This window comes from Bolinopsis microptera, chromosome 8, assembly GCF_026151205.1.
Source record: "Bolinopsis microptera isolate Bmic1 chromosome 8, MBARI_Bmic_1.0, whole genome shotgun sequence".
NCBI lineage: Eukaryota > Metazoa > Ctenophora > Tentaculata > Lobata > Bolinopsidae > Bolinopsis > Bolinopsis microptera.
Window position 1 is genome coordinate 18302632 of NC_087079.1, and position 14857 is coordinate 18317488.

At 38.6% G+C, this 14857-nt stretch overlaps 1 protein-coding gene across 1 annotated transcript in view; it reads right to left on the minus strand.

The window, feature by feature from the left end:
* LOC134820227 (lipoxygenase homology domain-containing protein 1-like) overlaps positions 1-6271 on the minus strand; it is a 42393-nt gene extending 36122 nt beyond the window's left edge. Inside the window, 8 exon segments of the mRNA XM_063830448.1 lie at positions 1230-1405; positions 1639-1831; positions 2225-2414; positions 2696-2842; positions 4023-4160; positions 4391-4531; positions 5747-5853; positions 6116-6271. Of these exon segments, the coding sequence (XP_063686518.1) occupies positions 1230-1405; positions 1639-1831; positions 2225-2414; positions 2696-2842; positions 4023-4160; positions 4391-4531; positions 5747-5853; positions 6116-6224 (1201 nt within the window). The 5' untranslated portion in view covers positions 6225-6271.
* Positions 6272-14857: the final 8586 nt, after the last annotated feature.

Consider the following 14857-nt stretch of genomic DNA (forward strand, 5'->3'; position numbering starts at 1 on the left):
CCAGTAGGGTCAGTGGACGCAGCAATATCCCTGACAACCTGTTTAACTTACAAGCGCTAGCTCCAGTAGGGTCAGTGGACGCAGCAATATCCCTGACAACCTGTTTAACTTACAAGCGCTAGCCCCAGTAGGGTCAGTGGACGCAGCAATATCCCTGACAACCTGTTTAACTTACAAGCGCCAGCCCCAGTAGGGTCAGTGGACGCAGCAATATCCCTGACAACCTGTTTAACTTACAAGCGCTAGCCCCAGTAGGGTCAGTGGACGCAGCAATATCCCTGACAACCTGTTTAACTTACAAGCGCCAGCCCCAGTAGGGTCAGTGGACGCAGCAATATCCCTGACAACCTGTTTAACTTACAAGCGCTAGCTCCAGTAGGGTCAGTGGAGGCTACAATATCCCTGACAACCTGTTTAACTTACAAGCGCTAGCCCCAGTCGGGTCAGTGGAGGCAGCAATATCCCTGACAACCTGTTTAACTTACAAGCGCTAGCCCCAGTAGGGTCAGTGGAGGCTACAATATCCCTGACAACCTGTTTAACTTACAAGCGCTAGCCCCAGTCGGGTCAGTGGAGGCAGCAATATCCCTGACAACCTGTTTAACTTACAAGCGCTAGCCCCAGTAGGGTCAGTGGACGCAGCAATATCCCTGACAACCTGTTTAACTTACAAGCGCTAGCTCCAGTAGGGTCAGTGGACGCAGCAATATCCCTGACAACCTGTTTAACTTACAAGCGCTAGCCCCAGTAGGGTCAGTGGACGCAGCAATATCCCTGACAACCTGTTTAACTTACAAGCGCTAGCCCCAGTAGGGTCAGTGGACGCAGCAATATCCCTGACAACCTGTTTAACTTACAAGCGCCAGCCCCAGTAGGGTCAGTGGACGCAGCAATATCCCTGACAACCTGTTTAACTTACAAGCGCTAGCCCCAGTAGGGTCAGTGGACGCAGCAATATCCCTGACAACCTGTTTAACTTACAAGCGCTAGCTCCAGTAGGGTCAGTGGACGCAGCAATATCCCTGACAACCTGTTTAACTTACAAGCGCTAGCCCCAGTAGGGTCAGTGGACGCAGCAATATCCCTGACAACCTGTTTAACTTACAAGCGCCAGCCCCAGTAGGGTCAGTGGACGCAGCAATATCCCTGACAACCTGTTTAACTTACAAGCGCTAGCCCCAGTAGGGTCAGTGGACGCAGCAATATCCCTGACAACCTGTTTAACTTACAAGCGCTAGCCCCAGTAGGGTCAGTGGACGCAGCAATATCCCTGACAACCTGTTTATCTCCCACATCATCGGCTAGCCAGTTGTTACAGTGGAAGTAATATTTGCTGTCCTCCGAGCTGATTGTCACTTTGTCTAGATGCCACCCTGGCCCAAACCCACTGTTATCGTGTTCTATCCTGGTATTATTTTAGGGTAACTGTTATGTAATCTGTAATGTCAACAGTGGCATACAAATATGAAGGTTAAAGTTTTAGATTTAATGGTTCTTCTTAAGTAGGTAACTAACTGAATTGTTCATAAATAATTATGATAGTTATATCGAGGCAGCTCGCTGGGTCACTCTTAGATAATATGTCAGTATTAAATAGCGGATGAAAGAAAAAAGATCTATCTGAACAAACAATGAAACCTTATTTTCTGGATGGGGTCGAGGTTGTTGGTTTTGATCTTGAATATGTCACTCTGGCCCCTCTCAAAAGTATCTGAACCGTTGCTGAGTTGTATTTTGGGTGTTCTACCCTTCTTACCGAACACTGTTATGAACACATTAGCATCTGTACCTGCTCCCCTTATATCTCCCGTTATTGTAGAGATAGTGTACACTGGGAGGGAGTTACAGTTGTAGTGACTAATAGTGACTAATAGTGACTAGTGTAGTAGTGACTAATAAAGTAACTAGTGTAGTAGTAGTGACTAATAAAGTAACTAGTGTAGTAGTAGTGACTAATATAAATAATGTAACTAGTGTAGTAGTAGTGACTAATATAGTGACTAGTGTAGTAGTAGTGACCAACAAGATATCAAGTTAAAAGTTGGTGATTAGTAGTGGAGTAAGTTCCAAAAAAGGTTTAATTTGAGGAATTTCAATTGCGAAACTAAAGCAGCAGAAGTGACATTCAGTGCTCTCAAGTTTTCCAAAATTTATAGATCTGGATACACATGAACCATATTTTCAGGTCATATTTTCCATATTTCCAGGCTATGATACAACTCACATTTCTTGAAGGGCACTTGCTTAGCTGGCCCCTTAATTTGAGAGCCCTTAGGCACAAGCTGTCTGTCTATCTTGCCATCTCCTCGCTGCAGAGACAACCACTGGTTACAGGGGAATGTCCAGGTTCTTCCGTTACATTCCACCGATACTTGCTCCAAGTACCAGGACTGCTGCTCTCCTATTCCGTCGTGCTGAGACGTTGGTAATTAATTAGTTGGTAATTAATTAGTTGGTAATTACTTAGTTGGTAATTAATTAGTTGATTAAAGCTATTGGGGTGGCTGTTCACTAATTGGCACCTACTTTTGCCTTATGAGTAATTCTAGTAAGTCGGAGAGAAATTAGACACATTTTTACTAAACTTGTTTTTCAAATAACGTTCAAGCTTTTTATGTCGTAGGATTTTATTACTCACGCTCCATTTAACTGGTAATTAATTACTAAATTAGCTGATCTAATTAAGTATCTTTACCTCCACATCAGCTTTAACCAGGTCCCCAATATCAGGACCGTACACAGTGAACATCAACTCAGATCCACGTGAGAATATGTCGTTATTCTCACTGTGAAGACGGCGTTTTGTCATCTTCCCCTTACTTCCGTACAGAGTTACAAACACCTGATAAATACGTTATATAAATACCTGAATACGTTATCATGTCATGTATTTCACTAGTTTTAGGTTAAAATAACAAGTTGAACGTTTGAACAAGCTTGACAATGAGGGCTTTATTTTGTACAATAATGATTTCTTAGTTTCTTTATCTTATCGCTCAATTTCAAATATAATGAATTATAGTTTTTCCTAATTACAATTAGTTAATATTAATAAGCTCATAAACATAATTTCAACTCATATTTGAACACCGATCAGTGCAGGTAATATAAGTGCACACTGCATAACTCGCTATTATATAGCCACTGTACAGTAATTACTGCAGGAGTCTGGATCAGTTTGTATTGCGTTGCCATGGCAACCTCCACAAATATCATGACTCAAGCTCTCTACTATATATATGACGTTACCTTGCGTGTAAACAGAAAGATGTCTTACACGAAATATTTGGACTTTGAGCAAACAATAATGAACCCCTGTCTCGCTCAAATTTTATGCACCATGATATTAATTATGCATATAATTATCAGCTATGTTATCTAAGTTTAAGTAGTTAAACAGTATGATAGCACTTAATAACTGCAACTCGTTAGTAGAGTCTGCAGTTGTGCCTTGTTAAGTTGTTAACGAGCACATACTACCGATCACTTACAATTGTACAATGCAATTGTACATTGTACAATACAACTGTGCTACAATAAATGTACATGTGCAATATAAAGTTGTACAGTGAAGTACAGACTTTCCAATATTTCAAATAAAAGTGCCACCTGCATGGCCCTGAATCGATTAGATTTGTATCTAGGAATGTGAGATCACCACAACTGGCTTTAACGAAGATTATTACATTGAGCGAGCAAAAAGAGGACAGAGTTAAAATGTAATTAGTAACTTGAAGGGTGATATTTAGTGAGCATGAACTAATAATTAAGTTAATGTAATAGTAAAGTCAAGGTGAAAAGTTGTTGGTGGCCAGGTATATTAGTAGTTTCTTAAACAGATAGATAAAATTCTAACTGTATGAAATGTTAAACTATTTTGGTGGTAAATAATCAAATTTCTCAATAACACCCGAAAGCGTTGTCATGGTTACCAAGAAAACAATACCTCTTATGACCAGTTGAGTATAAAATAGCAAATATTTTAACATCTAACACTCAAATCTGTCCAGGTATAAACTCACCCTAGCGTTGGTTCCAGCACCCTTCACATCTCCAGTCTTTACAGAAACATGGTACTCCTGACCTCCACTGCTGGTTACGCTCCTGTTGCTCCGTGCACTGCCCGCAGGTGACACTGGCCTGGAGCGTGGTAACGCGCCCTGTGGAATGTGGGGATATCATCTGGTTACCAAATATGGGTATATCATCTGGTAACCAAATATGGGTATATAATGTAAGCTTCTAAATATCTAGTTACCAAATTAACCTGGAAACATAGAGATGTAATAATTTAAAATTTAGATTAAAACATTCTTTTGCTGCACATTGATTGATACGGTACATTAAATTATGCTGTTAAAACACCTTACGTCACAGGTATTCTCTATACGCAGATGGTAACCTGGAACTTGTTTTTGTAATACTGCTGGAGATGGGGGTCGTTGAAGGAGTTATACTCTGGCATCAGGATATTCTTACCTCGCTCTACTCTCGGGTAGGATATCTTATTACTGTGCTTCTCCTCAACAGCCTGACAAATAGTGGGCAATACGATTAACAGTATCTTCAATAATATATGGATCCTTCAACAAGAGATATTTCCAGCGAGACGGTTAATCCTGTACATGAGGTGCCTTCCAATTTATAGTAAGGATATTTATAAATGGTATAAACTACTGAGGTTAACCTTGCCTAATTTTTCGTGGTATATGACTATTTGAAATTTGTAAAAATGTTTTGTAATTTAGAGAGGTGACTGAAAGCTATACTTGTGCGCCTCATAAATTAAAGGGCACTCAATAATGATATTGTACATTGGGATCCAAAACAATCAAATATGACCAACTAATGGTATTACACTATAAATACCAACAATTGAAATAGTAATTGCAAGACTAGTCTCATACATTGTTATTTGGCAATTGATATAATTACTAAAAACTGTCACTTATAATTTCACATATAAAACAGTATCAACTCCAGTTAGTAGTATAGTAAGTAGTATTATAATCACAACCTAGAATTATATTTACAACCTCTTTGACATTTAAAGCAGCTTAAAGTTCAAGTTCCAGATTCTTGGGACGATTATATTTCCAAGCAACAGTTAAATGTACCCCAAGACGGAAACACACAAGCAACTTCCATATCGGCCGAAACAAAAGCAAAACAGAGACTGGTCACACTAAGCCACATAGGGTCTCAGAGCAGTGAATACGAAGGCGTGCGCGCCCGGTGGGTCAGGTGAACCTAACATTTCGACGGATAACCCCGCCCTCTTAGCCCAGCGTGTGGCTCATTTGTTGACTTCAGCCATATCAGTCCCATAACAACAATAAAAAAGCTGCTGGTCACAAGACGCCTCATAGGGTTACAAGAGCAGAGATACGCCTTGGGCACGTGACTGAGTCTCTCAATTAATATCGTTCTTATTACTCACGAGCTATATTGAGCTATATAGCTATATAATATTACGATCATCAGCTAAATTCCCTAATCTTTATTATTTATATTTTATTAAAATATATATATTGTTTTTCCCAACACATCTACCCAATATCAACACAATATTGAGGTGTCTTTACGAAAATCAGTTTCGAAAAGTAAATATTTTTTCTCAAACTCCCGGTCCAGTCACAAGCTGGATGAGGAACCAAAAAAATCTGGTGCGATTATAAAAAAATATTAGTGGCTGTCAAATAGGCCAAAAGTGGAGTTATATGCAGCATCAAAAGCTTTATCATACCGATCTTGCAGCATAGGGCAAGCTAGAGTGTTGATCTCCAGATTGGTACAGGTAAACGTTGAATTTGTGCCTTTTTGAAGTTCTCAGTGAATTGTCTGCCCACATTTCTGAAATAAATTAAAATCAATAAGAATGATGATATTATTTTTTGGTTTTTAAAGATAGACTCATGTATGTCCAATATCTAATTTCCATATTCCATTATACACTCTAATGTGATGAATTAATTATTAAAGATCTAAATTGATAACAAGAATGATCACGTTATACAGCATTTTCATTTTAAAATGTGTAGATAAAAATGAATTCTCAAACAATATTTATCTAGAAAATGTATTGTGGATATATCTTTTAAAACTCTCGACATACCTTTAGGATTCTCCAAGGCAAGATGATTATCCGAATGTCTTTTTAGGACAATACTGCTTGGAACTTCAATATAAAGAGGATCTTCAACAATATAGCATTGTGAACCCATTCAATTGGCTTACATCAATCTTGGAACATTTTAACTAGGAGAATATAACAGATAACTATCTTGAAATTCTACTTTGAAGTAGATTGTACATAAAAACATTAAACATTGATTTTGGGAAATAATAGATTGGTTGACTAATGAAAAATAATGATAAAAAATAAATAATCTTTTGTAGATACTCCCTGTTTCTGCGTCTTGTTATCCTCTGGTCACTAGGGTTAGCTGACTAGTGACTCCCGGGGCGAGGAAATCACTAGGGTTAGCTGACTAGTGACTCCGGGGCTGAGGAAAATTACCGACTGCCAAGGTTTGATGCAGTGGCGTAACGAAGGGCCCCTAAATTCAAACTTTCAACCAGCAATCACTTTTTACAATATATACAATGCATATGTGAAATACTTCACATTTTAAAAATACATATGTCCATTGTCCAGTTTATACAACCTGGTTTAGAGAATGGCAATCTCATCAGACTTATGGTACGGGTCACATGAGGGGAGTGATTCCTTGTTAGATATACGGTTATCCATCAAGGGAGTCACATTTGTGTGGAAACAACACTCCTGTGTCAAGTCAAAAACATCCACAATGCAATTACACTCAGTTTGTTAAATAAAGACGGTTAACTATGGCAAAGGCTTCAGTGTCTGTAATTTTGACCATTTTAAAGGCTTCACCGTCCAATTCATCGCAACCCGTCTTTAAATTTGCTGGTAGAAGTAAGGTCAGTGTGTGAAATGTACTTTATTACATCCAATCTATTTGAGACCTGTTGTGGTGTCTTCAATTTTTGAATTTTGAAGCCTTGATGTCTTTAATTTTTGTTCATTTGAAAGCTTTGTCTTTATAAAGGTCGTCTTTTTGAAACAAACAGAGTGTTAATAGAATATCAAACTTGCCTGATGAAACTGATTAAAATTTCAGCATCCCCGCAATAGTGACTGTATCAAAATTGTATATGCCACAGCAAAATCTTCACAATACAAAGCTAAGCTATCAATTTTAATTGAATTACATGGCTTGGAGAAAAGTTTGAAGATTTTCAAACCAGAGAATAAGGCCAAAAGATATGGCCGATCTGTTGTGAATTATTATATGTTGTCAACTGTCTTCTGTGGTTAATTTTCATTTGTTGTCAATATTCTTCAGTTATCAATTATTGTCATAGGGAAAGGTTTAAAGCAGAACCAGAACAAATGACAAAGAAACCAACAAACATTTCTCGTGCATTGTATAACAAAAAAGACGCTGTATTTATATTTCCACTTTTTTTTATTTGAAAATTCAATTAATTATTATATATATAAATCAAGCGTTACATTTCAGCCATTCAAAATTACAATGACATATTTTGATAAACGAATTGATAAAAGGTACTGCAATATAAGTTGCTTAATGTTTGGCCGGATGACAACTAACTAAAAGAGAAAAATAAACTTGATTACATAATAATTTGACATACGTTGCATGCCACTTTTCGCGCGCGAAGCGCGCCCCGCCGAAGGCGGAAATAATAATATCTCTGATATTTGGATACGAAACATGTATCAAATAATAATTAATTCGGCTGAACCAGCACATAGCAAGAGCCACATTAACGTTGGGGCCGTCTACCAAATTTGAATGACATACAATAACAAAAAATCAAACATATCATAAATAATTATATATGGATTTTGTTCATTACAATTCCATCACAACTGATAGAAGAAAAAAGAAGGACAAAAAAGAAAAAAGAAGGACAAAAATGAAGGCTTTAGAAATTAGTTTGCATCTGTACATGTACAGTGTAGAGTCAGGTACTATTATAGCAATTAGCACTACTAGACGAGACTAGCACTACTATTAAAATGGTCTCACCGAAACACCCACAGCCAGAAACCATAGCAGACTAGCAAATAATCTGCAAGGAAATTTTCGATTTCGGAGGAAATTTTTGGTGCCAAAGAGGAAATTTATAAAGTCTACGATTTGACTTTTTTACCATGAATTTTTTGGGGTAAAGAGAAGATTTTCTAAAAAAATCCAAAATTGTCGACAAATGAAACAGGAAAAAACTAACAGTTCTTCGATCACGAGTCCAACTCCGCGCGCGTCTTGGTAGTTTATAAACCTACAATGCAATTACATGCTGAGCGCCGCCCGCAAACAATTACATTTTACATTTATTTATTACTAGATCAGTTAATTGACGGTGTCAATTCTTCGCAGCTCGGCGAGGCACAGTAGCGCATTACGCCGACGTTGCGAGAAGCATAATCGAGTGCACGGCGCGGCAGAGTAAGGCATCGTGCTACAATTACTACAGCCGAAATTTCAGAAGCAGAATAATTTTTATGGAAATTTCGGTCAGCGCAGTATACAGACCATAAATTGAACATTGCAAAACCAAAAACAAATTATAACGGGGAAACTTCAAAACCAGACCACATTGCATGGCACGTTCATGATTTGTAGGTTTACAACCTACCAGGACGCGCAACGAGTTGGACTCGTCGCGTCGACGGTCCTGATTATAATATAATAATATATGGAACAGATATTTTACGAGTATCACCCGCGTTAAGTTCATGATTTTTGATTGAGCGCGCGCCTTTGCGAACATCAGTACTATTGAGCGGAATAGCAGTGTATTAACAATCAAACAGTATTATGGTACGTAACGTGTAATTTAATTTAGCCGATTCATGTCGATCTCCTTGTTGGAATATGAAAATGAAAATATGAAATGAGTAAAAATTTGACGTATGTCGGAAACTTACTTTGTACTCGTTTAAATCTTTTCAAAGCGTTTTTTAAAACGATCACGAGTGCTACGCTACGAAAAAGCGCGCGCCGGGCTAGGCCATATTGACAATGGACTAGTAAAAATTGCCATGGAAGCATTTTGCATTTGCAATTTTACCCTTCGCACAGGAGGACTATAGTGCAAAGAAGCTAACTGCCGCTCACAAAAGCTAACTGCTGCATGCAGTGATGGGGGAACGTCATTGCATGGGGGTGATAGACAATTTCTAAACACATATTTGACAGATTGGATGAAATTTTTGCCCGGAAATTGTAGGTTTGTAAGTTCAAAGTTATAACCTACCAAAACGCGCGCCGAGTTGGACTCGTCAACAAATATTTTAAGAGCATCACCCGTTGGCGTTATACCCGGAAATTACTAATTAGTTAATTGACGATGGTATGAAACCAAATTGATATTGGGGTACTGGAAGTCAAAATCTCGAAGAAAATTGGAAAATCAAATTGTCCCAAAGTTTGTCCTTGTCGATCATACGTTGTATGACCCACCGCGCACGAGTGCACGGCTCCCCCTGTAGCGTTGAAACTCTACAGCGAAACGACAATGGGGGTCACGACGAGATACAAGTCTGTCCCATTTTCAGTTTTTGAAGATGAAATTTCCAGGACCGAAATTTTACAGTTTTGACCGAATTTCTGACCTGCAACACAGGAGGAGCTAAGTGCAAAGAAACTGTCACTAACTGCTACAAACTGCCACTAACTGCCACAAACTGCCACTAACTGCCACTAACTGCCACTAACTGCCACAAACTGCCACTAACTGCTACAAACTGCCACTAACTGCCACTAACTGCCACTAACTGCTACAATCGCGCCCACGCATTTGCGCGCGACAGTAGCAGTTACTAGTTAGTGGCAGTTAGTGGCAGTTAGTGGCAGTTTGTAGCAGTTAGTGGCAGTTTTTATGCGCGTCGGGATTTCAAATCGAGCGCTCATCAATTTTTATAATAGCAAGTCCGCAGTTCACATAGCCATGTGCCTACGCGTACTGCGTGACGCGCTTGTTTCACGGCGGTCGCGCGCTACTGCAAGCGAGAGGGCTCTGGTTAGAGCAAAGTCCGCAGCGTTTAGAGCTGCATTGTTGATTATTGGGCAGCGCTCAGCCTGTCATTCCGCCGAATCTCTATTCATTAATGAACATGATAGCCTGAGGTTCCCAGGTAACATTGTTGACTAAACCAGACTGTGCACGTTGTGGCTGTGCTAAATGTCAAATGTTGCAGATAGCGTATACGTTTTTTAAACTATGTTTTGATTTGATTTGACTTGACTTAACTTGTAGTAAACGGTCGGCCGTTTTACAACACGGCAATATGACTGCTTGTGTTAGTTTCGACACTAAATATTTTGTTCTCGCTGCATGAGTATATAAATGTTTGATATGAATTATGAAATGAGAAGTCGTGTATTATGTAATATAATAGATTCAGAAGACTCGTGAATGTGCAAGTATATGAATATTTATATTATATTTATATCATATCCATTGAATTATATTCATGGGACCAGCAAAAGCTCACAGCTAACAGCATTTATTTTTATTTATGATAAGATGATAAGTTCATTATGAGCAATTTTTAATTTAGTTCGTATCAGGCTAGAACTCTAGTAATCGAGTTTTATTTGTTAATAAAAAAAACTTCTCTACGGTATTAGGAAAACTGCTGTGATAGACCGGAGCGCAGCAAAAAATTTAATAGCTTGTCCTGGACCGAATTCTACCAAATATTTACTACAAGTATGACACTTTTCGGATTTAGAAGGGTGCTGTCCAGACTATGAGTATGTTAACGGTGCGCGGTGATATCATTGAAGCTAAAGTCGGCACTACAAATTAAAGTAAATTATAATTTCGTCCATTAGACAGAAGAGTACCATGTCAGGAATTGGAATAGCTGTTGTTGTTGTTGTTGATGATGGCAACTGATAATACTTCACCAAAAACGAACGACTTATATACCACATTTCAATCGTAATCATTTATTTCATTGAGCAATCAATATTATTCTACTACTTGGAAGGAGTTTCTAGATGTCATGGACACGTGGTGTGACGGCGCAACAAAGAAGAAGATACTTTAATTTCGCAGTACACGTTCTACCGAGAGAAAAGAGGCTTATTCTCTACTGACGCTGCCTCAAGTTTTAGCCAAGATTCTGACGGTCTAGTCTCTTGGTGGAGCAACTTCGGTTGAGAGGTACCCGAACTACAGAGTTTTCCAATGAAAGCGCTGTCGCAATCGACATCAGCCTCACCCTGTGAGACGAATTGGAGCTTGTACGACTGGGTGATAAACAAAAAAAGAAACCGCCCCACAGTTAACAAGCAGCGAGACCTTATTATTATTTATGTTATTATATTTATGTTATTATATTTATGTTAACACAAGTTTGCGTCTTATGAAAAATTCACGAATTAAGGAGCAATAATTTTATTATTATTTGCTTATTGCTATACTAGTGACTTGTTTTTATTCATTGTTGTTTATTTACTGTCTAATTCCGACAACATAGTTTTATCTCATTGTATCCATTTAAAGTTAAAAACGGACATTAAAATGAACGCTCGGAGCCCGGAGGCATTCAAACGTTTACGTACGGGCGTTGACTTGAACGTAAATGGGCAGACTATTTAACTTTAAGGTTAAACGGATATTAATATATGTACGCTATGCCCTAGCTGGGGCCTCTTCTCAGACTCTCGAGCGTTCAATTTGAATTGGTGTCGAATTAAAATTAAAGTTAATTAAAGTTCAATAAGATAAACTTATCATTGCTGGTTTGATTTTGGAACCTTCTCTAGACCTAGTAATTTTGGATTCGTAAGTTATGTGCGAGAATAGCTTCCCAGTCCCACGTCAAAGTGATTTATAGATTATCCTTATTTTTAAGGGAATCGTTAGGTATTCGTATACTTATAGTATAGTTTTATTATTACACGTACGTGACCAATATTATTCCCCGCGCGATGTTATTACAAATTAGATTCTCTTTCACTTTGATCAGTTTCTTTCAAAAACAGATTCGCGCGTCAAATATATTTAGTTTGCGCGCTTTTGGTACTCCCAAAAGTACGTCAAAATGCAATTCTGTGAATTGCATTATTATAAATTTATAGTCATAGGTAATAGGCTCCATGTCATTGTCCACAGGACTGGTCACCGTTAACCTTGTTTAACTTAAACTGGTCGGAAAACGCGGATGTGTTATGAAAAATAATGTTTATCGCTTTGCCATTCGGCCGGTAGAATTAGATCAGAAAATCATGCGGATACCGATAAGACGATAAAACAGTTATCGAATTTTATACCTTTACCTAAGGCTAATGGTGATGCAACGCTAATGGAATACCTTGATCAGAAAGAAGTAAGAACTTTTGCTTTTGGCAAATCTAACAACCACGGAAATTTTCAGCGACATCAACGCTAAAATCGGAAACGATTTTCACTTCAAGATCTACTTAGAGAAAGTAATGACATGTCGGTGGGGATCGCGACGTGATACAAGTAGTATAGTATGGTATTTACCTTAAGTTATGGAACTGCTGAAGGTAATTCGTTAGAAGGCTTACATCTCGATCCCGGGGTGCGTATAGAAGAAAAACATTATTTATAGTCTTGGACACTTATAACTAGCTGATAGCACAGACTACGTTTTTGTTAGGAAGAATTAGGGTCCGCAAAAGATGACAGTCAGGATAAGTTCTATGTCTGTCATGTACAATATATTATTATAGGAGAAACACTATTGTATAGAGAATATGCTATAGAAAGATATCATGTACATAAAGGTAAGTATACTTATTGGTAGAATTGTGGAACACAACAAGAAAATTGAGAATAATCTTGTGCGAGGGTAGGGACCCAGATGGCGTTTCTAACCCAAATAAACTTTAAGGAGACTTCTCATCAGTAGCCGCACCTCCTTAATCGGTTTCTGAACTGGAATTATATGGGCTTCCAGACGGCCAGACCGAGTATTACCATCCCATCCTTCTAGAGTTCATCACAAGTAGCACCCACCTTGAAGATCTTTGACACCCAGACACACCCCATTGGCGAACAAACTTTGGATATAATCTTACATGCTCCCGAAGGAATCCCTGGTTTATGGTCTTTCTCCTCGTCACTAGCACTTTCGCTAGAGTCACCAGCCCTTTCACTGGAGTCATCAGCCCAATCATTGAAGTGTACAGAAGTACAGTTGTGTGTTAGATCAATTTCTTGGTCTAACATTTAATACAAATTCGCACGTGTGCACTCAATGCAGTTCTGGTCACGTACCGGTAACTTTAGTCTTTAACTTAAACTGTTTGGAAAACAGATGTGTACATGAAATATATTAATGTTTATCAGCCGGTAAAGTATTTGGAGGGAAAAATCTCACATACACCAGACGAAAAATTTGAATGATTGGAGTTACTTTTACTTATCATGTCTAAATATTAATAAGGTTTACTGGCTCAGTTTTTGAATGTATGGGAATGAAAATAATTTCACTCGAATTTCGACAGATCTTATACTAACTTGACTGTACTTGTAGCAAACCGCATGACGTTTATTGATCATCAACTTTCAATAGTTCAAAGGTATTTTCATCCATAATTAATGATGACACATATATCTGTTAATGCTCGATACTTCATTCCGTGTACTATACAGTGTACACAATTACGTAGAGATGCTGTACTGATAGACATTGCGGATGCTGACCATTATACGATAATGAGACTAACATATTTTTTCATTAAATACCTAAATTATTAGCATTTAAAATATTTTCTGCTGACACGTGCATGCACGCGCGCTAAAACTCTTCTAACTCATCTAGAACAAGTAAAATTGCGGGAAACGATGGAGTGTCGACGTGTTAATATTTCAAATCTGATTAACGTTCCTTTACCTTATGTTCCGAACGTTAAATCTTTTAGCGAACGCGTTCACAAACTATTTTTAGTGAACGTTCCGTACGTTCACTACAACTAAGCCGGGTGTCTATCAAAGTAAATACTCATACTTTGACAATGACATCATATTTGCGGACCCTAATTCTTCCTAACAAAAACGTAGTCTGTGCTATCAGCTAGTTATAAGTGTCCAAGACTATAAATAATGTTTTTCTTCTATCCGCACCCCGGGATCGAGATGTAAGCCTTCTAACGAATTACCTTCAGCAGTTCGGTTCACGTACTGTAGTGCGACACGTACTCTAGTGCTACATGTACCCTAGTGCGAAACCTCCAAGATCGACACTGTCGCAGTAGAGTACGCTACCTGGATCGTAGTGCGACACGTACCCTAGTGCGACAGAGAAATTTCAAGGCCGACACTGTCGCACTACAGTGCGCTACCTGGACTGTAGTGCGACACGAACTAAAGTGCGACAAAACACTTTACGCAATAAAAATTTGACTTTCCATTTTTAAGTTTTAATGACAAGAGTGTAGTCGTGTATGAGTAAATATGGGGTTAAATATAAAATCAAAGATTACAATCCACGAAGATTAGGTCCACGAAGATTAGGTCCACGAAGGCAATAGCACCGATCATCTTAAAGTACTTCCGTACTGCTGAGTTCTCTGCGTTGTATTCCGGGACTAGGTCATGTTGCTGCATCTTCCTCCAAAGTGCTTGCTTGTGGTGGAAGAAGCATCCTCTCTTGGTAGTATACAGGTTGTCTCCACAGCGTTTATCAGGGCTCTCTCGTAGTCACTCATGACAGATTGAGGGTCGACTCCAAAAGCAAGGAGCTCATCCAAGAGGGCTTCATAATGTCCAACAGCATCAGCAATTAGGTGTTTCGTAGGGAGGTCAGTATCGGAAG